The 27,544-nt window shown below is 38.2% G+C and overlaps 5 protein-coding genes across 26 annotated transcripts in view; 4 read left to right on the plus strand and 1 right to left on the minus strand.

Moving 5' to 3' along the window:
* The first annotated feature begins 139 nt into the window (after positions 1–139).
* On the plus strand, positions 140–7,649 carry LOC117554015 (casein kinase II subunit alpha). The gene is made up of 15 exons (XM_034228217.1): positions 140–331; positions 1,055–1,146; positions 1,482–1,558; positions 1,728–1,856; positions 1,947–2,058; positions 2,160–2,261; positions 2,364–2,414; positions 2,501–2,560; positions 2,702–2,785; positions 2,912–3,022; positions 3,163–3,264; positions 5,179–5,279; positions 5,358–5,506; positions 5,660–5,749; positions 6,795–7,649. Exons 4-15 carry the CDS (start codon positions 1,756–1,758, stop codon positions 6,908–6,910), a joined length of 1,179 nt encoding a protein of 392 aa, XP_034084108.1. The 5' UTR covers positions 140–331; positions 1,055–1,146; positions 1,482–1,558; positions 1,728–1,755; the 3' UTR covers positions 6,911–7,649.
* A 981-nt stretch (positions 7,650–8,630) lies between these two features.
* LOC117554030 (serum paraoxonase/arylesterase 2-like) lies at positions 8,631–13,619 on the plus strand. The gene is made up of 9 exons (XM_034228238.1): positions 8,631–8,799; positions 8,925–8,995; positions 9,085–9,140; positions 11,193–11,355; positions 11,759–11,885; positions 12,048–12,251; positions 12,339–12,420; positions 12,843–12,971; positions 13,126–13,619. The coding sequence occupies exons 1-9, from the start codon at positions 8,723–8,725 to the stop codon at positions 13,285–13,287; spliced, it is 1,071 nt and encodes a 356-aa protein (XP_034084129.1). The 5' UTR covers positions 8,631–8,722; the 3' UTR covers positions 13,288–13,619.
* Positions 13,620–13,989: 370 nt separating this feature from the next.
* LOC117554032 (serum paraoxonase/arylesterase 2-like) lies at positions 13,990–17,854 on the plus strand. The gene is given in 9 exon segments (XM_034228240.1): positions 13,990–14,113; positions 14,325–14,392; positions 14,617–14,672; positions 14,873–15,038; positions 16,305–16,486; positions 16,489–16,721; positions 16,847–16,928; positions 17,373–17,501; positions 17,594–17,854. Coding segments are annotated over 9 exon segments (1,149 nt in total). The 5' UTR covers positions 13,990–14,042; the 3' UTR covers positions 17,756–17,854.
* kcnk5b (potassium channel, subfamily K, member 5b) lies at positions 17,846–20,836 on the minus strand. The gene is made up of 5 exons (XM_034228239.1): positions 20,562–20,836; positions 19,781–19,892; positions 19,166–19,332; positions 18,879–19,047; positions 17,846–18,763 (listed from the first exon to the last, which is right to left on the minus strand). The coding sequence occupies exons 1-5, from the start codon at positions 20,745–20,747 to the stop codon at positions 18,066–18,068; spliced, it is 1,332 nt and encodes a 443-aa protein (XP_034084130.1). The 5' UTR covers positions 20,748–20,836; the 3' UTR covers positions 17,846–18,065.
* A 2,951-nt stretch (positions 20,837–23,787) lies between these two features.
* LOC117553924 overlaps positions 23,788–27,544 on the plus strand; it is a 31,988-nt gene continuing 28,231 nt past the window's right edge. For 6 of the 22 annotated variants that reach the window (XM_034228052.1, XM_034228053.1, XM_034228049.1 and 3 more), the window contains exon 1: positions 27,077–27,281. In XM_034228052.1, coding sequence (XP_034083943.1) covers positions 27,251–27,281 — 31 coding nt within the window. In that variant the 5' untranslated portion in view covers positions 27,077–27,250. Of the gene's footprint in view, positions 24,866–27,072; positions 27,282–27,544 lie in introns of those variants that run through there. The other 16 variants (XM_034228039.1, XM_034228038.1, XM_034228040.1 and 13 more) reach the window with 6 other exon arrangements.

Genomic DNA, 27,544 nt, shown 5'->3' on the forward strand with positions numbered 1-27,544 from the left:
CATGCTGAATCATATCTGACTGCCCCTAACAATCTTTGCAGGGCCAGAGAGGTGGTTAATGGCGCATGTTGCGAGTGGAAATGAACACTTCGTGTGGCTATACAAATCAGATCCACTGACTAAATATTTGAGATGTGGCCGAATCATCTGCATGCCTACAGACGCATGCAGATAAAAGTTTCTGCCTCAATCAGACCTGTTGGTGGCAGAGGGTGCTACAGTCTCCCCCATGAAAGAGAAAAAAGGGAGAGCGCCCTCTGCGGGAAAGGCTGTTCGCACTAAGCTCTTGATCCCAAGCATCGCCATATTGACGTCCCAACAACGCTGAGAGGTAATCGTGTTATTTAACCACAAATTGTCGTAGGTAGGGAACTGCTTTTGAGTATTTTATACGTGTCGAAAAGCTGTGAACATGTAACACAACCGCGGTGCCCTTTTACTGCTCGATCACGGTGTTTTTAGGAGGTTTTTTCAAGGCGTTGTCAGTCAGTTGCCTCGCCAGCCAGCAGGCTATTCACTCCCCTAGCCTGTTAGCTTAGCACTTTCTAGCTTTAGGAAATATATTTCTCGAGGCTGGTTGTTTAGCTGTACGTCAATAATAGCCCCTATAATGATTATTTGACCTTTTTGGACGCGTGGCGTTTAACTATTTCCGTTATAGTCCCATAATTTAGCCGCAATATAGTTGTGACTTTCCAACCGGCTTTTCCCTCTGCTGTTGGCGAGCTAATGCTAACTCGCTAGCAGCCCGACCAGCTGCCCGGTTGCCTAAGAGCTAGCAGCTAGCTTCACTGCACTTGTACAGGCCCTGGGCCACAGAGGGTTTCTGCGTACACTCACCTTTTCATTAAACTATTTAGCGGGCGAACTAGCTACAACTGAATATATACCGGAGTAACCATTTTTCGATTAGATTACTTTATTAAACCCAATAATCTAATGTAGCCCTACGAGCTGATTGGCTGGCATACATAGATAGCTCACAGTTTGTTCGTGTTTGCTTAATTGACAGCATTGATTTTAATCAACCTACTTTCTGTCTTTTTTTCATCAGGAGATACTGCCTTGGTGTAGCCCCCAGTGATGACTGTATTGAGCCCTGTACCTCCTGATTAGACTGGTTGGATGCCCCCATTTAACATTCAGGTCTCTATATTTCATAAGCAACATTATTTGGACACTAACATGTATAATACTATATATTCTCAATACACCTGTTATACCTGTGTTATTAAAATAGCATTTGTTGTATTTTCATTAACTACCTATTGCCTTTCACATGAAACATATGCAGTTTCATTTGAAACTCAAATCAACATCCTGTGAAACTGGAGGGGAAACATTTTCATGTTAATTAAAATATTGATATGTATCTGTTTGCTTTGATTAGCATTTCTCAGTTTAAATACTTCATATTTGTTTGTATTATTGGTTTGACTGTAGAATGCTAATGGTCTGTTTTTATATGTGTGCCCTTGTAGCTTTCTTACCATAAAGGCATCTCAACTGCTCCTGTTTCAATTCATCTATCACCATCATCCTGGAGGGAACCTCCCAGGTATCGTGTTGCCTTATAATTAAAGTACCTTATCACCTTTGTGTAGTTATAGGATGTCCTCTAGTGCTATACAGTAGACGGAATGTTATTTAATTGGCTTGATCTGTTGTATACGGAATGTGTGATTATATGTAACCATTTTTTTTTTACATTATCTATTTTATTTTAGGAGATTAAGAGAAGATCCTGTGTAGAATATGTCTGGCCCTGTCCCAAGCCGCTCTCGAGTTTACCCTGATGTAAACACACAGAGACCTAGGGAATATTGGGACTATGAGTCCCATGTTGTTGAATGGGGGTAAGTCAAAGGGAAATAGTTAGTTGTTTTTGTTTTGCTTTGTTAGGTAAGCCATGTCATCGTTGTTGATCGTGTTTTTGTTTTTTTTAGGAACCAAGACGACTATCAGCTAGTCAGAAAACTAGGGAGAGGCAAATATAGTGAAGTATTTGAAGCCATAAACATCACAAACAATGAAAAAGTGGTCGTCAAAATACTGAAGGTATGGAAATAATCAATTGAGTATCCTGATAATTTAACGGTCATAGTTGTAATATTTATCACCTCTAGTTAATTTACTAACAAGATTATCTTTGTTCACAGCCGGTCAAAAAAAAGAAAATTAAGAGAGAAATAAAGATCCTGGAGAATCTGAGGGGTGGCCCAAATATCATCTCACTGTTAGATATCGTCAAGGATCCTGTGGTAATTTTGATCTCCCTTTTTGCAATGTAACAATTTAGTACATGTATAATACTGTAGGTACATGGTTTTAATGCATACATTTATTTCTCTTTGTCCTTTCAGTCCCGAACCCCTGCTCTGGTCTTTGAACATGTGAACAACACAGATTTCAAGGTAAAACCCAGTGCATAATTTTAGATATGCTAATATTATTATTATTTTTGTTTTTAAATGGCTCATACATCTTGTTTTTTTTACAGCAATTGTATCAAACCCTATCTGACTTTGACATACGGTTCTACATGTACGAAATCCTAAAGGTAAGAAACGGCTTTTGCACTTAGTTTTCCCTCAATTTTATGGACTGCCTTAGTTGTTTGCAAATTGCCAGAAACGTTATATCAGTTTAACATTAAGTATTTATTCTCAAAGTATATCTCCTTCTTGTTTTTCTCTGAAAGGCTCTGGATTACTGCCACAGTATGGGGATTATGCACAGAGATGTCAAGCCACACAATGTAATGATTGATCACGAACACAGAAAGGTATTGTCTCACATGCTGACCATTTTTTATTCTGATCATGTTTCGCCTTCTTTACTGCGTCACCGGCTAAACGCATAAAAATAATGAAATATATATTCACGTTTATTGTTTTTTATAATCCTCAAGCTCCGCCTAATCGATTGGGGTTTGGCAGAATTCTACCACCCAAACCAGGAATACAACGTCAGAGTGGCATCCAGGTACTTCAAAGGACCTGAACTGTTGGTAGACTACCAGGTGAGCCTCCTACACTGTTCTATGCACGTAGTTTGTCAAAATGACAATTTAAAGTTTTAAAGAAGAGACAATTGTTTTTTACTTTTGTTAAATGCAGCCATGGAGTCAGTTCAAACATTTTAACTCTATCTTATTTATAGATGTATGACTACAGCTTGGACATGTGGAGTTTGGGTTGCATGCTCGCCAGCATGATCTTCAGAAAGGAGCCTTTCTTCCACGGTCATGACAACTACGATCAGGTATGTAGAATAAGGTCTTTTTTGTATATGTTCATACATCTGTGGCCTAAAGAGACCAGTGTCTGTATTTCTTTCATCATTGAATAATACAAACTGTTTTATCAGTTTCACAGAGTAAAACATTCTTCGAAAACTAGACATATGACGTGTAGCAGCTCTGATGGAGCACCTGGGGATTTATATCCTTCTTAAAGTCATCTACACAGTTATTGAGCCAGTGTAGACATTTGTTATAATCTTTTTGAGAGTTTGGTGCACCAAATATTAAAGGGGTGTAAGAGACTAATGTGTCTGCAACAGTGGACATGGGTCGTAACCAGTGTTGGGACTAACGCGTTACAAAGTAACGCCGTCATTCTTTGTAGTAACTAGTACTCTAACGCATTACTTTTTAAATTCAGTAACTCAGTTACCGTTACTACATGGTGCGTTACTGCGTTAGTTTTTTTATATAGTCAACAGCCAGGCGAACAGAGATGAGAACTGTACTTAAGTACAGTACTTGAGTAAATGTACTTAGATACTTCCTGTGTCACATGCGGAGACGGGCTGTGGGCGTGTTTGTGTTGTTTACTAACAAGACTATCATGGCGGCGGCGGAGCTCAAGTCTAGTTTCTCCACCTGGAGATATTCTCACTATTTCACTTTTGTCGAGCACAAAGAAAAGAACGTTTTAGTTAAATGTAAGTTGTGTCTTGGCGGGTCAAAGATCCTATCTACTGCCCAAACCAGTAATTCAAATCTCTTAAAACATCTGCAAAAACAACATGCTGGGACGAAGCTAATAGCTAAGACCACAGAGACTCAGCCGACGCCACTCCACCTCCACCTAAGCAACAGCGGCTGGATTTTAACCAAGGGACTGCTAGCCAGGGAAAAGTCGATAAAGCCATTGCACGGTATGTTGTAGAACACGTGCAGGCTATTGCTACAGTGGAGTCACCCGCTTTCAGGGAGCTAGTTAGCATGATGGCATGTCCGGGCGGCACACGGCATATGGGACGGAACACTTTTTCCAACTACCTGGAGAAAGAATATACAAAAATGGAAAGCCAGCTAATATCGAAGCAATCCAGATTGCATATAATGCATGTCAAGTTGATCAACAGATTGTATTATTCTCCAATGCAATGACAGTACTGAAATGAAGGCTATAAGGGCATTAATGGGAGCCCTTTTTTTAAGTAACTAAAACGGTACTGTTCACAGTAACGCATTACTTTTGGTGTAAGTAATCAGTAAAGTAACTGAGTTACTTTTGAAATGAAGTAACTAGTAATGGTAACTAGTTACTGGTTTTCAGTAACTAGCACAACACTGGTCGTAACACATTTTACTCCCATGTATGGTGTCGGTTGTCTTGTGGGCTCATATACACTAACACTGAACACAGCATTTCCAGTTTGTTCCATGCCTCTTTGTTTTTGTTCCTTTTTAACCCTGTATGACACTGGTTAAAATAGTGTTTATGTTCTACTGATAAACAATCAACTGTTGATTTAATATTATATTAACTGAACTAATTATCTTGTACAACTTCAAAACTGTGCTCAGAGATGGAACTGTACAATTGTAATTATTGCCCTTTATTAGGTGTATGTGTATATATATTCAAAATTCCTAAACAACTTAAATAATTATAAAGTTGCCCTTAATAAATACATTTGATCAAACTGTAAAGATATTTAATGAAACATGCTCATTGTTAATTTAGCAAGGTCTTTATTCCTATAGGATTAGTCTCCATTAATCACCTCTTTATTGACATCATGTATCGCTCCATACAAACCCACCACCTTCACACTAGTACAGTACACTATAAACTGCAATGGATTCCATGCACCTTAATGCCCTTCAAAGGATTTACCAAATGCCTACTTCTAATGTTAAATGATGCCTCTTCTAACTTGCAGCTGGTGCGGATCGCAAAGGTACTCGGCACCGAGGACCTGTACGACTACATTGACAAGTACAACATTGAATTGGACCCACGGTTCAATGACATTCTTGGAAGGTAAAACATTGGAGCTGTTTGACCTCGGCAAAGTATCAACATCAATTAGCACTTAATCCCTTGGTTTTTTCTCTACAGACACTCCCGCAAAAGATGGGAGAGGTTTGTGCACAGCGAGAACCAGCACCTGGTTAGCACGGAGGCTCTCGACTTCCTGGACAAACTGCTGCGCTATGACCATCAAGCCCGCCTCACGGCTAGAGAGGCCATGGATCACCCCTACTTCTGTACGTTTATTTCCCATCTATTTTTTATTACCATGTCTTCATGTCTTGCTTGAGTAAATTGTCTCAAAATCTGAGCGTACTACATTAAGTGTCTTCATGTGTCAACACGTGTTTTTGGTTCATGAGGCACTCAAATCCACTTTTTGTTCATAGATCCCATCGTTAAAGATCAGGGAAGAGGGGCCACTCCTGGAGGGATGGCTGCAAGCTCAACACCAGTCAGCTCTTCAAGTATGATGGCTGGTAAGTAATACTGCACAGGAAAACACAAATAATTCTCATAATCTGTCTATATAGGTTAAATTATAATTTATATAAGTATGGCTGCAATTGAGGATTATTTCCATTATCGATATATTTAATGTTGATTATTTTGTAATTTATCATTTGGTCAAAAATAGAGAAATAAACATCCCACTTTCTAAAGTCCATCTTTTAATGCCATGTTTTGTCATCCAAAATCCCAATCATATTTAGTTTTATATGATATGAAACAGAGTAAAGCAGGAATTTTCCACATTCAAGAGGTTGAAAACTGTTAATCAAAATAGTATAATGCTAATGTACTGAGAATATGTAATAATGGAAATGTGATAACTGAGGAATTCATTTGAAACAAAGTACCAACTGTCTGTCCAATTAACAACAGGAAAAACCTGATCATCTGACTTTAAGATGATCTGATTTGTATATGATCCATGCTCTGTTTCTCTTTATAAGCTATTTGCAGATGAAGTAGCCTTCGCCTGACCCACCAATTGTTTCTTTGTTTTTGCCAGCTCAAACTAGTTCTGCTTATCACCTTGTAGTGTTTCCATTATCAACTCAAGCCAACTTATCTTCACCTGTTCTCTCAAGGAGTCACAAGGCTGAATTATTCTACAATATAATGTGTGGCGACTCATGCTTGGTGCAATTCACTTCAGAATTGAGTGATTGAACCCCATTTTTTTTTCTTCTAAATAAACTTATAAAGACAATTTGTTGAATGACTTTATCTGATTTCCACCACAGTAGTTAGTATCAGGTTTCTGTCCATTGACTAATCGTTTAAGTTGTCCTTATGCATTTAGATTATTGAAAGTAGCATAATAAGCTAAAACTATCATATTTCTTCAAATGAGGGAAAAAACTCTTTGCAGCCAAGGAAATGTACATGTTTATGAAATGTTACTTCACAATCTGACAGTTTCTTTGACTTCAATCAACGTTTTATCTCTAACTTGAGATGTCATATAAATGGTGTAAACCATTACTAAATGATTAATGAGCCCACTGTGTCTCCTAGGAATCACCTCAATGTCCTCTTCACAGCCACTGGCTAACATTGCTGGATCTCCCGTCATCTCTGCGCCCAACACCCTGGCCACACAAGTCCCTGCAGCCACCGGGGCTCAACCCTGAAGCCACTTCCTCTCCCGTATTAATGTGTGCTCATGGCCATGTCCTGCCTAGCTCTCACTGCGGCCCAGGGCCACGGCTCCCCTTTTTATGTTGAAAAATAACAAAGAAGAAGATTTAAAAATTGCTTTTCACATTCAGTTATATTTTGACACCTGGACTTGACAGAAATGTATTGTTGCACCTGTCAGGATTATTAGAATTAATTTGGGTGTGTTATTTGACAATGCCATTGTCTAGAAACTCTAATAAGATGTAGACATGAAGAGAATGGATAATAAAATTTATTTTGTATGTTCCAAATATACAGTCTTGCTTGAAACTGTTTGATGGGGATCCTGCTGTATTACACTGTGAACCTTGACAAGACTTCACAAAACAAGAGTCGGGAATCTGGTGTGCCCCACCTATCAGTGCTCGCTGGTTGCACATGATGTAATGTGCAGGAGTTGTTGGTGTTTTGAAGTTGTTAGATGCTATAATTCTTTAATTGGACTTTTGTAGATATTCTACAGTTACTGTCAGGTTGCATGCACCCAATGCTGAGTATCACAGGGTCAATAGTTTGCCAATTTTATGTTACTTTCACTTCTATATGTGTATGTATGTGTTCATGTTTGTTTTTTATGAAGTCTCTTACACATGATTTTGATTACATAGACAATTTTGTAACTTTTTGTTTTATGTTGGGAGGAGTCATCACCTACAAAAACAACTTCAAAAATAAACAATTTAAACAGGGCTTGCAGACACTACATGTTATTGAGTATACCGTCTGGTGACTGGTCACATTATGAGTGAATTAAAAGCAGAGCAGTGTAGTCAGTGTATCCCAATAAGACACATTTACTTTATGACAATGAAACAATGTTGGCACCAAATTACTTGGAGAAAGTTTATTCATAGTTAATTTCGCAACCTTTTACATGTTCATACATTTAAATTGAAACAAAATGACTGCAATGCATTTGTCCTTAATTACTTGTACCTTTTTCTTTTGAAATATGAAAGGATCATATTTTTGTTTTTTTACAAAGCTCTTTTTAAAAGAAACAACTGCAATGAAACCAATTTGGAGCTTAGCCTGTGTCTGTCAAGTGCTGGCCAACTTGTGGTGAGTATGTGCTTAGATCATTTTAGGAAGAAAAAAAGGCAGGACCTATAAAACCGATCTGAGTTAAAGATGTTTGGCAAAAACACAAATCATACATTCAGTAGATGACTCCAGCTATTATCTTTGCAGAAGGGCCTGAGGTCAAGAGGTCAAATGTCAGTTGTTACAACTTTGCAGGTAAAAACAGATTCACTCATTCACAAGGACACAATTGCATGTGCTATCCCACAAAGTACAAGACTCAAACTAAACACAGCATATGAAAACTGATCACACAAAACATATTTTATAATATGTTATCTAAAGCTGTTTTAGCAGCACTTTGTCAACGGAAGTAGTTAGATTCAAACATTCGGCAATTCCGGTGCTTTTATAGTGTTGGAAATGCGGACACTGAAAACTTCTCTTGTTCAAGTGCTTGGGATGAATTATTTCCTTTGACATTTCCTGCACTCTATCTTATGAATAAAGAGATACCACAAGGCTACATTTCCCCTGCAGCTGCGCAATACGTTTTCAAATGCCAATGTATTAATGTAAATGTAACAATGTAACGTATATTAACTATATGTAAAATGGAGACACATATTTCCAATAGTCACTGAAGGCCGCATCAGTTGCTCCAGTTGTGACACACCTCGGGTGCTGCAATAGTGGGACAGTGGTGTGGTATTTTAAAGTTTGTATAACGTTTTTCCAAAATGGGTAAGCTAGGTTTTATCTCGATTGTAATAGCTGCCTTAGCGTTGGTGCTCGGACAGAGGATCCTAAACCTAAGGTACAATGCAAAGCAACTCCGTTAATGTCGAAATGTTTCGGAGTTTGTTACGATGTTTTCATCATGCACACACGGTTTTTATTTACCACCTGACCAAGGCTAACGTTTGCTTTATAACATTGCAGGAAAAGGGCCTTCGCTTCAAGGGAGTTGGCCCAAAAGCACCTCCCCAACTGTGTCTTACTTAAAAATATAGGTAAGTTATGCCATAAGAAAATGTAGCAACATTTTTGATAAAAAAATAAGCAAAAGTTAACGGTGCAACTCTCGGTACTTTACTTTCAGATCATGGCTCAGAGGATATAACGATCACTGGAGACGGGCTGGCGTTTATCAGCAGTGTAAGTATGTGAATTACACAGCAGCCTTATCAACAAAAAAGCCCTCTGACCAGACTCTAACAAAATGTCAGTCATCAGAACCGTTAACACGTGGGACATAATCTTATTGTTTTGATGTCAAATGTTCAAGCTTTTTAATAGCCTCCATGAAATGCATTATTATTCATTAGTGATGCAACACACCATTATTTTCATAAGCGATTAAAATGCCAAACTTATCCTCGAATCATATATACATTGTTAATTAAGTCTATAAAATGTAAGGATATCGTGAAACATTTCCATCACAGTCTCGAAGAGTTGGTTTGCAATTTGTCTACTCAACAGCCCATAATTACATTACATTGCATTTAGCTGACGCTTTTATCCAAAGCGACTTACAATAAGTGCGTTTGACCAACAAAATACAAACTTGAAGAAAACAGAATCATATAAGTACATCAGGTTTCATAGAGCTAAAACATTTCAAGTGCTACTCAACTGGCTTTAGGTAAGCCAGCCCTTTATTAGTATATAAGTGCTTTGTTAATAATTCTATCGCTCGAAGTGGAGTCGAAAGAGATGAGTTTTCAGTCTGCGCCGGAAGGTGTGTAAGCTATCTGCTCTGTCCTGATGTCAATGGGGAGCTCATTCCACCATTTTGGAGCCAGGATAGCAAACCCACGTGTTTTTGCTGATGGGAACTTGGGTCCCCCTCGCAGTGCGGGTGCACCGAGCTGTTTGGCCGATGCAGAGCGTAGTGCACGCGCTGGGGTGTACGGTTTAACCATGTCCTGGATGTAGGAAGGGCCAGATCCATTCGCAGCACGGTACGCAAGTACCATTGTCTTTAAGTGGATTCTAGCAGTTACCGGAAGCCAGTGAAGGGAGCGGAGGAGCCGCGTGGTGTGGGAGAATTTAGGAAGGTTGAAGACCAGGCGAGCCGCTGCATTCTGGATGAGCTGCAGAGGTCGGATGGCACATGCAGGTAGACCAGCCAGGAGGGAGTTGCAGTAGTCTAGGCGTGAGATGACGAGAGCCTGGACCAGAACCTGCGTCGCTTTCTGGGTCAGGTGGGGACGTATCCTCCTGATGTTGTAAAGAGTGTATCTGGAGCAGCGGGTTGTAGCAGCGATGTTTGCAGTGAAGGACAGTTTGTTATGGTCACACCCAGATTCCTTGCAGTCTGAGTCAGGGAAACAACTGAGGTGCCGATGTTGATTGTCAGGTCAAGAGTGGGACAATCTTTTCCCGGAAGGAAAAGCAGTTCAGTCTTGTCAAGGTTGAGCTTGAGGTGGTGAGCAGACATCCACTGAGATATGTCCACTAGACAAGCAGAGATGCGTGCGAGGACCTGGGTCTCTGACGGGGAAAGGACAGAATTAATTGGGTGTCCGTCAGCGTAGCAGTGGTATGAAAAACCATGCGGGCTAATGACTGATCCGAGCGAGTTTATGTACAGGGAGAAGAGGAGGGGACCAAGAACAGAGCCCTGAGGGACCCCTGTAGTTAATTGACAAGGGTCGGACTCGGACCCTCTCCAAGTTACCCTGTAGGTACGGTCTTTGAGGTATGAGGTGAGGAAGGAAAGTGCAGAGCCTGAAACTCCAAGTTCTTGGAGAGTGCGAAGGAGGATCTGATGATTCACCGTGTCGAATGCAGCAGACAGGTCCAGAAGGATGATGACAGAGGAGAGGGAGGCTGCTTTAGCAGTGTGCAGTTCCTCAGAGACAGCGAGGAGGAACTGAGGAACAAAAAAAAGTTAGTTCATATTGAGTTTATCCACACAAACAAACCGAATCATTACACTGGTGAGCCATGGCTACACAAGGACAAAGCAGTGAAGCAATGCAGTATTTTTCCCATCACACTTTCAATAACAATCACCTATTCTATCAGGGATTCTCTTAAATATAGGATACATGGCTAGCATTTCTTAAACTGCAGACATTTGTTATTTAGGACAAACTATTTTTATATAAGAGTTAGGCCTTAAAATGTGACCCGAAGCTGGACTTTTTCACCTTTTCCAACACTGTGCATAATATCATATTTGTATATATATATTTCAAGGGCCTGAAGTATCCCGGACTTCCATCCACAGATGTGACAGGAAAGATCTTCTTTCTTGATATGACAAATCCTCGGATGAAACCAGTGGAGCTGCGCATGCCAAGAAACTTTGATCTGGAGTCATTCAACCCTCATGGCATCAGTTTATACACCGATCCCAGTGGTAAAAGCACTATGTGTGATTGTACACTTGCCACACAAACAAGTCTCTACAAGAAAGTCTCTTAAGGGCAAACGGTCGCTTTCTACTGCCTTTGAATCCAGATTCAACAGCATTCATATTATCAACAGGTACACATTAATAGCACACTTTTAAATACATTTTAAGATAGTAAAATAAGTACAGTTCAGCTGACTGAAAAACTACAAAGAACAGATTGTATTTAGTTGCTTGACATTATGTTGTGATTTGGAAGGAATATCTAGAGATGTGATTCTGATTAATTTCTAAAATAAGGGTAGTCTTAAGCCATGCTTGTCCCTCTACTTTTACACACATACTCACTCACACTTTTAAGTTTGGTTACCTGCTTTTTTATTTACAATGCTTTCTTGTTTCTCATCAGATGACGCAATATACCTGTTTGTCGTTAATCATCCTGAACACAACAGTCAAGTAGACATATTCCACTTTGTCAGGGACGACCACTCACTGGTGCATCTGAAAACCATAAAACATGAGCTTCTCCACAGGTATGACATGAACTGCACTTAAAATGTACTGAATATATAGATGAGGTCATTATGCAAAAACATTTGTCAAACTATCCTTAGTTATTATAACAGTTATTTTTAAAAACGTTATGAATTATTGTATATTTAAAAACTCAATTCTGTTCTTATTTTCTTTTCAAGTGTAAACGATATTGTAGCATTGGGAGTGGAAAGCTTCTATGCGACCAATGATCACTACTTTACCAATGAATTACTTAAAACTTTGGTGGAGATTCTTCTTCTTCAGCCTTGGACTAATGTTGTGTACTACAGTCCTGAGGAAGTGAAAGTGGTCTCTGAGGGATATTACTTTGCAAATGGTGTTAATATCTCACCAGACAAAAGGTAAGACTTATATCCTGGGCTATGCATTTGGTCATTCATGCTTTCAATGGCTTGCTTTCTTACTTTAATATTATGTTTTATTTGTAGGCATGTATATGTGGTAGATCTATTTGACCACAATGTGCACGTGTTGGAGCGGAAAGAAGACAATGCATTGGTCCAAGTGAAGGTAAAACATTAAAGTTTTTCCCACTGATAAATTATTATCATCAAACACTATTTGTTTTTGCTATTATTAGACCAAGACACTTGTGCTTTAGTTTTTAGTAAAAATGTTGACAAATCAAACAGTAATGCTAATTGCAATGAATGCTCAGCTCTAGTTCATAGTACATTCAGAATGTATTAGGGCCACCAACAGATTTTCATTTAAACTGTCTTTACTTTGAAATACAAGTAACAGGAGTCAGATATACAAATGATTCTTCATGTAACATGATTTAAGAGCTGCATAAAACCATGCACACTGATGCTAAACAATAAAGGAGAGAAGTCCAAAATGAAATTGATTTGAAGATAAATTAGTTATTGAAGGATATATGACACCAAGATGCATTATTAATTCTAACATTGTCTATGATACTCCACCAGGCTGTGGCTGTGGGTTCACTTTGTGACAACGTAGAAGTGGACGCTGTAACTGGTGACCTGTGGTTAGGCTGTCATCCTAATGCAATGAAAGTTCTGAGGTTTGACCCAACAGACCCGCCTGGATCGGAGGTTTGTACATTCACTTTGACTAGAAAGTACATTATGCCTGACAACATTACAAGAACAGAAAAAAATACTCTCATTACCTAAACAGCAGATCCGTCTATTCACACATATTCATCTCGTTTAATTTCTTTCTTTCTCATGATTTTGTTTTATTCAGGTCATTCAAATCAAGAACATTCATTCAGATCAGCCAGTGGTGACTCAGGTGTACGAGGACGACGGCAATGTGATCATGGGCTCCTCTGTTGCAGCTACCTATGGGAAAAAGTTGCTCATTGGAACTGTTTTCCATAAAACCTTGTGCTGTGATTTGGAGTAGGCTGAAGATCAACTAGCTAAGATGTAGCTAAGATTCATTAATTGTGTTTACATGATTGTATAGCAATGAGCACTGGGTAAGCATGTTAAAAGTAGACACAAAACCAAAGTTACTGAACGTCCCAGATACTCGTATTACCGTGAAAAGGTATTTAGAAAACAATATATTGTATTTTTTTTTTTTTTTTACATTTGCTTACCTCTATCATGAAAATTATATTTAACCCTGGTCACCTAACTGCACACAAATGCACTGTATGTTACCGACTGCTTTCATATATATTTGTTAATGTTTTGTATATTTGAATAAAGACATTAATAATACAATCCATACGTCATGCTTCAACTTTAGTTTTCTTTGTGGTTCAATACATGCGCAGTGTGAAGAAACACCGTTTCCAGACAAAGTACTTCACACAAAATCACTGTATATCAATCAGTAAGATTAAATGATGGTTAATAAACAGTATTTTCATTGTTTTTTGTAAAACCCATAGTTCTACCACCCACAAGAAAGTCAGGTCTTTAAAGCATTCACTAATAACTATTACTTTTCAAGCTTCTACTGTGCTCTACTTTTTATTTAGATTTTCAACGTAATTATTTTCAATGCTATAAATTCGGTGTCTGATCAAATTCAAATACTTCTGTCTCTTATTTGCTTCCATACTTTGGTGTGTCTATGTAATTGCACCCTGAACCTCTTCCTGTGTGACCTTTATATGCACAGAGAGTGTGTTTGTAATCCTGGCAGCCATGAAGAAAGTACTGGCTGCTGTTGTTGCTGCCTTTGCAGCTTTCATTGGATACAAATTCCTTAAACTAAAGTAAGTACTTTTTCATTTTGATTAGAGACCACATTTGGAGGTATAATAGAGGTTTAGTTGTACTTATTTCCAATGTTGACAACTGTTGCTTAATTCAGAAAGAAAAGATCAAGCAGGAAGGGAAAATCTCTGTAACCAAGCCCTGCTAGACTTGCAGGTTCTGCTTTGTTTGCCTATGAAAAGCGTTGTCATTTTTAACTTTTCTCTGCAGTGAAATGATGCTTGCTTCAAGGGAAATGCCTGTGAAACACCTCAACTGTCAATATTTGAAGAATATTGGTAAGATAACTTTATTTTAATTTCATTGTCTTAATTTGGACGTTTACACGGTCAGAGATGTTCTGTTTAAATGCATTTCCGTACTTGGACAGCTTGTATGCCAAATGTGAGCATACATGAAGAGTTTAAAGTCCCAGTTTCCTGCTGTAGGTCAAGTATCGGCTGTAATGCCAGGGTTGTAAAATTAAATCAGTGAAAAAGATAACACATTTTGTTTTGTGCAGAATATGGGGCAGAGGATATCACAATACTGAAAGACGGTCTGGCCTTTCTAAGCACAGTAGGTTATCAAAATTGTAGCATTGTTGCATGAATCTAAAACACTGCATACTCAGTTTCCTTTAAAAAATGTGAAAGCATAGGTCAACTTTCTTAACAAAGGTTGTGAATACCAGTTTGTTTGCATATTTCTTGAAGTAAATACCTACCCAGGAAAAATGTCCACTCTGCACCAACATCTCATGCTGTGTTTTCACTCAGGGGTTGAAATATCCTGGACTTCCTTCGTTCTCCGATGAACCAGGGAAGATTTACATTTTAGATTTGCTGCACCCGAAGCCAACTCCAGTCGAGCTGCAGATCAAAGGAGAGCTGGACCTAAACTCTTTCAACCCACATGGCATTAGTGTATACACTGATGAAGCAGGTAAAGCACAAATCATGTACAACATCTTACAACAAAATAAAATAAATGATGTGCATGAAATGATCAGAACTGTCAAATCAATGTTAACATTAAGGTTGAGCTTTCATCTCTCTTTGTAAATTCATAACCTATGATTTTATCTAAGTGGACAATGTTGCAAACAAAGCTAAAGAAGACAGGAAAAACTATCAAAAAGACACCAATTAGAAGAGACAAATAAAGTACCAGTTCTTCACTTCAAATATGTCCTTTGGGTACTGTTGTTATGACAAGCATTCATCTAATGCTAACCAAGTAAAATGGACTGAAAGTGAGTCTCAGGTATTCTGTTTGTTCTGTTCAAGAACATTAAAGGCAACATGAAATAGTGTATAAAAAAACAGTCCGTTTTATAATGATGTATATTACATTCAATGCTCTGGAGGACCCTTTTGTCGTTTCATTGTATGCAATGTTTAAAAAATAAATAAAAGGAAAGGAAATACAATTTGTCAAGGAGCTTAATAGCTGCTTAGCTTTTACCAAAGGTTTTTGACTTGAGATGGAAATGAGCAAACTCCTATACTCTTGTACAAAGCATCTTATCTCTTTGAGATGTATGTTCTTTTTGCACATGGTCCCTGCCAACTGAACCAATAAACTAAACTTAGCATAGTTGCAAATTGGAAGTTTCTTTACTTATTTTCATGAATTAAAACCAGATTTCTGTGGCTATTTTAATCCTGCATTTCTCCTGCAATAATAGTTTAATGCATTCACATTTAGTAAATTGTTTTTATACATTTATTTTGGTAGTAGTGGAGACAGCCATTCAGAAGGGTTAAACTGTACACCAGGGGATTTGATTAGCAGGAATGCAGTATGTAATCCAGTGATACTATTTGTACTTTGATCTTATTGGTTTTACACTTAAGTGTTCACTCCTTATCAGAGCTGCCTTTAGTCCCGACCTTTAAGTAACCCAACATTTCACACTGTTGTTATCTCACATTAAGAGACTGGACAAATACCTTTTATTTTGAAGCAGCCACAAGTAACTCTCAAGTTGACTGTAATCGTTAATCAAAAATCTGTCTATAAAACCTTTTCTGGAATCTGTGGTGTTAAACCTAGCTACTGTGTTCAAAATAACCTCGTGTCACTAAATCATACGACGGAAATGTTAAGCTTAATTTTTTGTACTTAATTTCAGCATCCTGTGAGGTCAGAAATAAATGGAAATTGTTGCACTCTAAAAGTAAAAGACACATTTCTGTTTGTTTGCAGATGACTCTGTTTACCTGTTTGTTGTCAATCACCCGGAACACAAAAGCCAAGTTGAGATCTTTCATCTTGTTCAGGAAGACACACTTGTGCACTTAAAAACGATAGCCCACCCCCTACTCCACAGGTGTGTACTGTACGATCAATCTTTAACAGTATCACACCTTTTACATTTGACAATCTATTGAAGCGTTTTATCTCATTAATTGTGTCTTTCAGTGTAAATGACATTCTTGCAGTCGGAAAAGAGAGCTTCTACGCCACAAATGATCACTACTTTGCCAGTGATGTGCTCCACTTTTTGACTCTCATCCTGGATTACCCCATGTGTGAGGTGGTCTATTACAGCCCTGAGGAAGTGAGGGTGGCAGCCAATGGCTTTCTGTCTGCAAATGGCATCAACATATCACCTGACAAACGGTTATTCTCAATTCATCTCAGCAGTCACTGCATCTGCTTGTTTTTTAAACTGAATGTATTTCCACAGCAATATGTTCCTTTTGCAAAGCTAAAATAATAAAACACGAATATTTTCTGTTGCACAGTTATATTTATGTTTCAGATATTGTTGGCCATGACATCAAGGTGTATGAAAGACAACAAGGGGAACAATTAAGGTTTCTAAAGGTAATACAGTGTTGTCTTTTTTTCTATTGAAAACAATTAGAGGAAAAGGTCATTTTTGGAAATACTCTAATTAGTTTCTTACTGATAGTAGACCCATACAGCTAGCAGCCTTTTAGCTAAGCTTAATATTAAAACTAGAACTCCCCCAGTAAAACCTTAAATTGTTAAAATGTTGTACCTCTTTGCTTTGGACATGTTAGTATTAGTAAGTGGATTTTGTTTTGGGCTTGCTCTTTCCAGTTTTTAGTAGTATCCACCTTTACATATTACTTCTGGCAATAAAGTAATTAAAGTGCATATCCAAAAAGTAACTTGAACTGTGCTTGTATTGTAACATAATCCTTAAAAACATTATTTATATATCCACATTCCTCCCTTTGTATCTGTATTTCAGGAGGATGGATATTTAATGATCAATGAATTGTTTGTGATGTTTCCAACCAGTCTGTAGCTGTTGGGTCACTGTGTGATAACATCGAGGTGGACCACAGAACAGGTGACATTTGGCTTGGTTGTCATCCAAATGGCCAGAAGTTGGTGAAGTATGACCCTGAAGATTTGGCCGGCTCTGAGGTAAGTGGGCATATGTTTTTGTTTAGCTTTTTAATCAAACAATATTTTAGCATTTGAATTTGCCTGATCATTTTTAATTCTGTTTCTTCCAGGTCATCCGGATCAAGAACATTCTCTCAGAGAAACCAGTGATGAGCCTGGAGTACGGTGATGACGGCCATGTGCTCGTCGCCTCCACTGTAGCAGCTCCCTTTGAGGGAAAGTTGCTAATTGGATCTATTTTCCACAAAGCCCTGTATTGTGATTTAAAATAATCTGTCTACTTTGTATCTAATGATTTTTAAGGAAATTAATGTTGTAAGAAAGGATTTGGATGGACATGGGATACAAAAATAAAATCTTGATTCACAATTTTCAAAATAGTTTTATTTTACCGAACACAGACACTGGCTCGTTGTGAAGAAAGAAACCATATAACATTAAGTATAATTTTCACAAAATGCAGTTTGTTTCGTGATACAGGACAGTATTTGTTCTAGTTTTATAGTATGGTCTTTCGAACAACACAGACTGATTGATTCCACAATAATGTTAAAGGTATAAGAAGTTATGAGAACATATATTTTATCCTTTTTCGTCTTTGTCCATAACCTCATTTTCCTCTACTACCTTAGCTATTGTAAATCTAGTCCCTCCACAATGAGGATGCTGCACAATTTCCTCTTCCGTAGTATTTGTCGAGGGTATAGTGAAGAATATGCCATCACTTTCTAATGCACAACTTTCCTCCTCCTTATCTGCACTCACACATTGTGCAGGTTCAGTTTCTCTGTTGCCATCTTGCATTAAAGGACGCGCCTCGCGTTTGCTTTTGTCCACAACAGCGATAGCATTTATGAACACTTCACTGATGCTCAGCATGCGTCTGTGACGTGGCGAGTGATCCAGGGTCTGGATGTTGTTGGCCAAGATGTCGCTGCAGCTCTTAGAGCGATTTATGTTGTATGCAGGCAGTGTTTTATTTGCTGTGGTTCCAATTCCCTTGATGACAGTGCTGTAGTCTTCCTCCTCCTCTGATAAGAAGTTAAAGATGTCAATAACAGAGCGCTTTAATTCTGGATTGTGCTTCTCCTCGACAGGCTCGGGTTCCAGATCATAGAAGTGTCGGTGCCTGTGCCTTCTTTTCTTAAACACTTTGTGAGCTTTCACTACCATGTGGACATTCCAGCTGAAGAATAGAGACAGCCAGGCCAGGCCCATGTAGATCCATAACTCTGCAAACACTCTGTACAGCCTGGGATATTCTATGTTTGGATTTACACCTGAAATGAGAGCCAGTGGACATTCTTTTCATAGGACTTAACAAACCAAAACGTTTAGAACCACAGAGAAACCTTAACTTAAATGAAAACGTACATTATGCTAACGTAAACCTACCTGCCACATAATCTCCAAAACCAACTGTTGTGAGTGTGATAAAAGAGAAGTAGAGGCCCTCCAGGTAGCTCCATCCTTCAATAGACATAAAAACAAATGGAGGGATCACCAGGTGCACGACCAGCCCCCATAACAGGAATAAGGCTGTGCATGTGAATTGGACCTTTTTCTAATGGAAGGGAGAAAAAAAACACATTAGATCTTCATGTTAAAATAACACAATATAACACCCTTTTATTAACAGTGTTCAGAAAAAACCCAACTCCAGCTTTCATTTAAATTCTTACCACTGAAACCTTTTTGTGGATTAAAACCTGGGACAGACGTTTGGCCCGGTCTCCAAAGAATGAACCCAGCTGGCTTATCCATACCAGACACAGGGGGATCCCACACAAACCATACAGGATGCAGAACACACGACCACCTTGAGTCTTAGGAGCAACATTACCATAACCTGTGGAATACAGGAGTTAATATTAACACACACATCTAGACTTCAATAATGGTTAGGTCATTTGTCAATCATTTACAGATGGGAAATAAAGCATTAAGGATACAATTATAAAATAATCTTCAAGACAATTTCAAGAGTTGAAAAAGGTTTTGGGGTGTTTATGACTTATGTTCACAATACCTTACCTCACCAAAAAGTATTAAGAATTATGGAAGTATTACATGTTGTCTGTCTTTATGTGTTGCATTAAGATCGACTAGTACACTTCTCTGTGGCACCGCACATAAAGTGAGTTAATAAATAAATAATGCGAGGTGTATACAAGACTTATTCTGTTGCCAAATATTTAAAATGTAACGTCACATTTAACTGCTTTGAGTGCAATATGTTTACATAAAACAAGGATTAGTTTTTTTTTGTTATCAAATATTGTCAGTGTCATACAAACCTATGGTGGTGACAATGGTGGCAGCAAAGATGATAGAGTTACCCCAGTCCCAGGTGTTCCGCTGTTTGTCCCCAGTGATGGTCACACCTTGGCCTGCAGCATCTGACACTATCTGAGACAGTGGACACAGTAAACTCTCAATAAAACCCATTCACATCCCCCTATAACTTCAGCAACTACTTTAACTTAAGAACACCATAAACAAACTTATTGAAAACGTTTACAATGGCTTATTCAAAAATATCAACTTCACAACTTCCCTGCTGCCATTAAAGCGGACACACCCTTAACAAACATTCAAATATGTGTGCGGAGGAGAAAGACATGCTCATGCACGCTCACTGTGCTGTTTAAAACCAAGAGTGCTCGCAAAATGTCCGGTGAAATTCGGCTTTAACACACATGAACATGACATAAAAAACATTGAAGTGGTTTTATAGTCAGGCTACAGGTTGCTTTGGCCAGCATACGGTTGTTCTGTTGTTAAATCAGGTAAAACAGGTTCTGGTGTGTCCTGACATGTAAAGACGAAAAGCTTCTCTTTCACCCCTCAAGGCTAAATAAAAGGTAAAATAAGGCAAATCAAGCTGTTAACATCTGTGAGTTGTTCACATGTATTGTATTTGATAACTTAATGTGACTTAACAAAAGCATACATGCTTTTACCAACTAGGCTATACATAGTTGGTCAATCACCGCGAAAAGTTACGTACACATTTGCCTACTTATCTCAGTCATGTTAATCTCCTGTCATAAACTGCTATTAAAACACGTTTCATACCTCCAAAATCTCATCCAGACTTTCCGCTGTTAAGCAGGTGTATTTCTTCAAAATGATTTTCTTTTGTTCGATATACTCGTCTCTGGCTGTTTTCCAGTTTGGCTCTTCGAGAATTTGAAATATTGCAGCCCCGATCGACAAGTAGAAAATTATACATGAAGTTAATAACGGACCCTTATCTGCCATATTAAAGTCATAACTTCAGTCTATACGTCGTAGTGTAGCTTTTATTCCTGAGAGGACTGCCCTTATCCTACCCGCTCAGCTTTCTTCCTGGTAGCCTACAACACAAAGCATTACGCTCACACAAACTCAGATCCATTGTCCAGAGACATAATTTCATCAGATGCTTGATTTATAGACTTATATAATGTATATGATCAAATTCCTATTGATACAAAAAAAACAGTGGAGAAATGCAAAAACTATGGAAATAGCTTAAAGGGTGTCCACATTTCCAAGCAGGTGACAAATAGTTTTTGTAGATGCCAAATCAGCATATTCCCCCCTTATTTTCAGTATAATGAACAGTCTTATTTACATATACATCATTATGTATAAAATAAAAAGTATTCAACCTGTCTATACTTTCTTACATGAATGCAGAATACCGGAATGAAGCAATTATAGAAACATCCGACAGGGGGCAACACGCCCTCAGTAAGCCACAGTTGTGAGGAGGCATGCCTGCATTTTGTGACTGAGGTTGTGTGTGTTTGTGGTGATGACAGTTGCTCTTATCTTCATCCAGAAGACTGGAGTTGAGTGTGACACACTGGGTGGATCCTGGCTGCTCTGCATGATAATGGTGAAGAGGTGTTTCCCACAATGTGAGAATACTGCATGTGTAAGAATGAATGATTTGAAGAATATACTCGAGTCTATCTATCTATCTATCTATCTATCTATCTATCTATCTATCTATCTATCTATCTATCTATCTATCTATCTATCTATCTATCTATCTATCTATCTATCTATCTATCTATCTATCTATCTATCTATCTATCTATCTATCTATCTATCTATCTATCTATCTATCTATCTATGGCACTCTACAGTATATCATGGCTCACTGCACATACTAAGGACAGATTGTTCATCACAAGGAGTATTAGTCAGCTTATAAAAAACACTATTGTATTGCCCATGGGAAGTGTATTTTTTGTTTCGTTTTAGGTATAATACTGAGACAGATGTTCCAGCTGTAGCAGCTGCCAGACAGTGATGTGCTGCACCTTAAGGGAATTCACAGTGCTTTTGATGGGAGAATGAAATGGAGCCATGATATGTGTGTTTGCCGTATGCACCTGATGCACTGATGTAGGATTAACCATGAATTTATAGAAAATCGTTTGAATATGTAAAAAAATATACACCAATTGGTATAAATGTGTTTCTGAAATTGTGTTGAAGAAATCCTTAAATAACTTTCATACTCCAATCTTTCTCCCTTTTTGACAAAGCAGATATTTCTATTTGGAATTTTTCAGACATTCATGTCAAGTCACAATCAGCAGAACACATTTTTGAGAGGTGAAGGGGCTCTAATTTATATTTGGGGATTCACAATAATCAGTAAGAAAACGTATAAGTAATACATTGCCATTTGATCCTTACTTACATGACATCATAAAGAAAAAGAAGGTGATCGTCAAGGAACCAATCAGTAATAGAGTTTACCTATATTAATCCTTGGATATACTGGAACTACATGTTAATGTAACAATTTGTATTCTTATGTTGTTACTTGCTAAAGACATGTCTAAGTGTTTAAAAAAAAAAAGAAGCAGAGATTAATAGATACACAATAGATTACACATGTAAACACAAAACAGCACCCCCATGTGGACCCACCAGCAGAGTTGGAAAGCAGAAATGTCTCAACTTTGGCTGGTGGCTCTGACTTTGCTCCTATCAGTTGTATTTGACTTTTCACTGGCACAACGTTTGCCTTTGTTTAATGATAGCTTAATATTTGACCACACATTCCTCTGATGCCCAGGCCCTGATTCTGAAACTACACAGGTAAACGCATGCTGTACCTGTTTTTCACTTTTGCAGGTGATATTTTAAGAAGGAATCCTTTGTGCCAACATGAACACTCTTCTATAACTGATGCCTTAAATGCATATCCATCTGTGTTGAGGCAAGTAGGATTATTTAACCATCTAAGAACTGGTCTAAATTATATTCAAAACATATAATATATATTATTCTGAAAGGTACCATTTAGCATAATACGTTTTTTACTTTTGGTATATTTTCATGCTTATACTTTTGCACTTTTACTTGAGTAACCTTTTGTTTGCAGGACCTGTATTTGTAGGAGAGTATCCCTACACTCTTGTAGTCAGAGGTGGGAGAAGTATTCAGATCTTGCACTTGAATAAAAGTAGGAGTACCAGAGTGGAGGAATACTCTGTTACAAGTAAAAGTCCTGCATTCAAAATGTTACTCAAGTATTACCATAAAAATATACTAAAAGTACCAAAAGTAAAAGTACCTATTATGAAAATTATCTATTTCAGAATAATATATATTATATGTTGTGATCATACTTGTTGATGCTTTAAAGTGTTATCAAACCTGGTAAAGGTGCAGCTAGTTACTTTGTATACTGCAGGGTATACTTTGTATACTGCAGGGTAGCTTGTGAATGTTACTCCAGGTGTAACTAAAGTCTTATTTAAGTGTTGATTTTATTTCACATCGTTAAACAAAATCTGCAAAGTAACAAAATCTACAAAATAAATGTAGTGGAGTAAAAGTACACGATTTACCTCTGAATTCTAGTGGAGTAGGCTAGAAGTAAAGTAGCTTAACATGGAAATACTCCAGTAAAGTACAAGTATCTTAAATTGTACTTCAGTACAGTACTCGACTAAATGTAGCCTACTTTAGTTACTTCCCACCACTGCTTGTACTTTTACTCAAGTATAAGATCATCTGAGTAGTGTTTCCACCTCTGTAAGTAACGCTCCCACCTCCACTCCACCCATCAGTACTTAGTGCTTCGTCATTGTGGCTGCGACACCGCCTCTCTGTGGAAACCTGGCCGAGAGTCTCCAATTTGTTCTGAATAGAAACACGGGGATTATGGCAACAAACTGAAAGTGGAGGAAACGCACAGAAGATACATCTATCTGCTCAGGTATGACTCGCCTGCACGCTATTGTGTTTACATTTTACACAGCTATTCCTGCGAGGCTTTTCATTTCGTGTCTGCTCGCGACGGCAGTTCGTTTAGAGTTCACTGAACCGTATTTAGAGGGATTATGTCAAAGATGTTTTTGCTGTTAGCTACCTGGGGAATAAGGAACTAGGACACCTAGCCTCCTGTAGTCCTCCTGTCGAAAGCATGCCAATATTAAACAGAAATGTCTACCAAATGATTGTTGTAAGGTTGCATTCAAAAGCCCAGAGACTCCAGGCCCTTCATACTTTGTAAACTAAAGATACCGAGTTTAAAATGTTATAAACAAGGAAACACAACCACAGCTAAACAGGCAGGTTGTCCTAGAAATGATGTAGGCCTACTTTTGCATGGATCTATTTAGTATACCGACAACAGAAAATGAAATCTAAAGAAAAGTGTTGGTGATAATTATTTTTGATAAAACAACTGATTTGAGTCATCTATTACCTGTTTATATGCACTGTTTCTGGGTGCTAGCACTATTTGCCATACTTTCAAAGAGCTATTCATCTTCTGATTCAGGCACATTAGCTATAAATTCGTTGTTGATGTACATTATTCATTTAATAAGAAAAAAGCATGGTTAAATGTAACACTAGAAAATGTCTTCGGATGTTTAAATGTATACTAATGTTGAACATCATTATGAGTTGTATCAATTGCACAACAGTAACCTGCTTGGAAGCATTCGAGGATGGATAAGAAGGTACTTTTGACAAATAAAATGACAAACAAGGTGCAAATTGATATGCACTAAAAGCAATTGAAAGCAAAATACTATAGGTGGACCACTTAATGATGATTTTACTGACCACCTTTATATTATTTGTTTGAGTTTTGAAATAAACTAATAAACACAAACTGAGATACGATAATTATTCTATGTTAATAATTTGAAACAATTTGAAACTTCAGCCAACACCTACATCTCATCGAACCATGTGTGCTGTCACTCTTTTGAGTATATTTTATAAACCCATGAATAAATGAATTTGTATTTAGTATAATATTTCTCTGAACTGACACACTTTTTTTCCATTTCTCCTTCTCCCTGCTTCTAACCTGGTCTCGGATTGTCGCCAAAAATCTTCAACATTGACATGTTGTGAGTATCTTCTTTATGGTTGTATAAGTGTGACAAAGGCAATTGGTATTGTTTTGCATACAACACTAACAATTATATTACCTTAATTTATATACAAATGATTCCCTCTTAATGTACCACGAATTGATTTTAAGCTTTTGCAAATAATGACTTTAACAAAACAAGCCTACTTCCATGCAGCTGCAGAGACGCATTTCATTTTTATGAATGCAAAGATTCGTTGAAGTCCTTACTATTTTTAGAGAATATTAATTCTCAAGATTTCTATTTGACCTGCCACTCTTCCTGGCATCTGAGTGCAGACCTTCTCTGTATCTTCTTTATCCATTTTATAATTTATTTTAAATGTATTTGCTCGTTAAAATGCTTTTCTATCATGATTCTGACTCCATTTGCGTGGGAGTAGTTACCACTATTTCTCTACAATATTATGGACTATTTCTTGTACTTTCTTTGTAAAGAGCCATTTAAAAATGTTTGCCTTTTTAAAGTGCAGCATTAAAAAGATCTGAAAAATACATTGGGATGGAATCCCTTTTAGAAGTTTATTGGCTGAAATTACGCTTTCCTGCTGTTGTTGACCTGCTGGTAACTGCCCACACTACTTTTGGGAGGGGTAGTGTGACCGTGTCAGTCTGAAGCATCTGGACGAAACACATCTTTATCTCTCATGAACACATGCTTCTAGCATGCCTCGGAACTCTGTATTGACGTCGTAGAGTATTATTGGCAGAGATTCCCTCTCACTCAACAAATAATGTAGAACTAATAGTTTGGTCTTTCACTATGAAGCTTTTTTATTGTTAGACTCTAAGTTCACATATTTTTACCCGGATTGCAGTGGGTATTGAAAGTGTCAGTATAGAGAAAATGTTTTTATTTTAGACCTGTCCCACTAACTAGTCAGTCAATGAAACAGCATGTATAATTGGATTCATATACCATCTGTCCACCAGGGGGCAGTGTAAACTAACAAAACATGGCTATTTACAGTAGCATCAGATGATCAACACATTTGTAGCGTGTACTTAGGTGGCCTAGAATGTCCGACACAATCTGTTCACCGTACCGTGAGCCCCAGGGTACAGCTTTTTATTAAGAGGTCTCAGATAAAATCCAAGCGTATGCATATTAATATAAGCATTTCACTTCCAATCTGTCTACCAGCTGCAGAAAAGCCATGATTCATTTATTTTGGGGAAAGTTGTCCTGCCCTATTCTCTCTATTATAGCACAGGAGGCACATAATATGCAACATAGACATGTCCTGACTCTTCCCCTAGGAGAAAACATCATGCTGTTTTATTTAAATTATCTTAGGTGTGCATGAAGGGGAGAATTCAAACGTGGCCTATAGGACAAGAAGGATAGGGGACATGTCTGCTGGCAGAAAGGAGCTGAAACATGGAACATTCCTGGTTCATGAATTCTTCATAACATAATGGTGCACTATGAATATTGATGCACTGCTACCATCAATCCCGTTAGTGCTTTTGAGAGCTCTGTTCGTGATCACAAATAAAACCCCTGAAACTATGCTTCCATCACATGCACTTATAAATTATAATTCATATTTAAAGCATTTTTTAAAGCTGCACAAGTTGTTTTACATAAGATACGGGAGGGAAGGCGGCGTGGTGTGTGTGATGTGTACCCAGATGCAGTATTGAAAGTCAAAGAGAGATGAATTGAGTGCCAGTGGTATTGGACATTATGTAATCACTGAGTGATGGTGCCAGATAGGGATAAAGATGTTCCAAACAAATACAACCCCCATGCACTCAGCTGGAGCAATGCACTGCAGCATCTCATTTGCCTGTTTGGCTGTGCTTTTGAGCAAATGAGGAAGAGTGATGGGGGAAACAGAAAGTGCGCGTCAGTGTTTTGGGTGTGTCGTCTCAGAGTCTGTGGTTCCAGTCTGTCAACGTCTCGAGGGACTGTTAGTGCTGCTCCTCCTCTCCTCCCTCTCGTTTCTGTTTCTCCTCCCTCTCCTGGGTCCAGCTCAACACCTGCTCCTTGCAGTAGGAACAGGGCAGGGCAGGGGTTCCTAAGCAACTGAAGGCAACGCGAGTAGTTCATGGAGCCTTTGTTTCTCTTTCTTATTGTCTCTCAATTAACTCTCTCACTTTCCCATTCAATCCCAAACTGAAGCAGCACTTTAAAAGCAGCTCTTCCTAGCCGCTGGGATTCGTCAGATGTTTGCAGTGGTGTTACAGTTAATGTTTAACATTAGCAGTTGTCATCATGCTGCTTATGTGTCATCACTGCGTTCAGTGATCAAAGTCTAAAGACAAAAACATGATCACCAACCAATGTGCAAGACGGAAGGTTTACGTTTCTGTGCTTTGATGTCTGCATTGATTTGTGATACCTCTTTTGGACTTTATGAAAGATTTACGGACTCATATTTCTACTGGTAAGACTTTTATAAACATATTTTACACATAATATTGCACAGAAATTACATATGACAGTGCTATGCATGGCACATTAACTTTCCTCTGTGAAACAAAGGTGATGATGCCTTAGTGTAGCTGTGAGAATAATGAACCCCTCTACATCCCCCCCCCTTTTTCAGCCCAAGAGCCGTATGGGCCTAATGGGGTCAGGCAGATGGGTGGGGTCCATAAAGACAGCTTGTATGTATGTGTATGCACATGAGCGGACGCACATGTGCTG

Source organism: Gymnodraco acuticeps, unplaced genomic scaffold, assembly GCF_902827175.1.
Source record: "Gymnodraco acuticeps unplaced genomic scaffold, fGymAcu1.1, whole genome shotgun sequence".
Lineage (NCBI taxonomy): Eukaryota > Metazoa > Chordata > Actinopteri > Perciformes > Bathydraconidae > Gymnodraco > Gymnodraco acuticeps.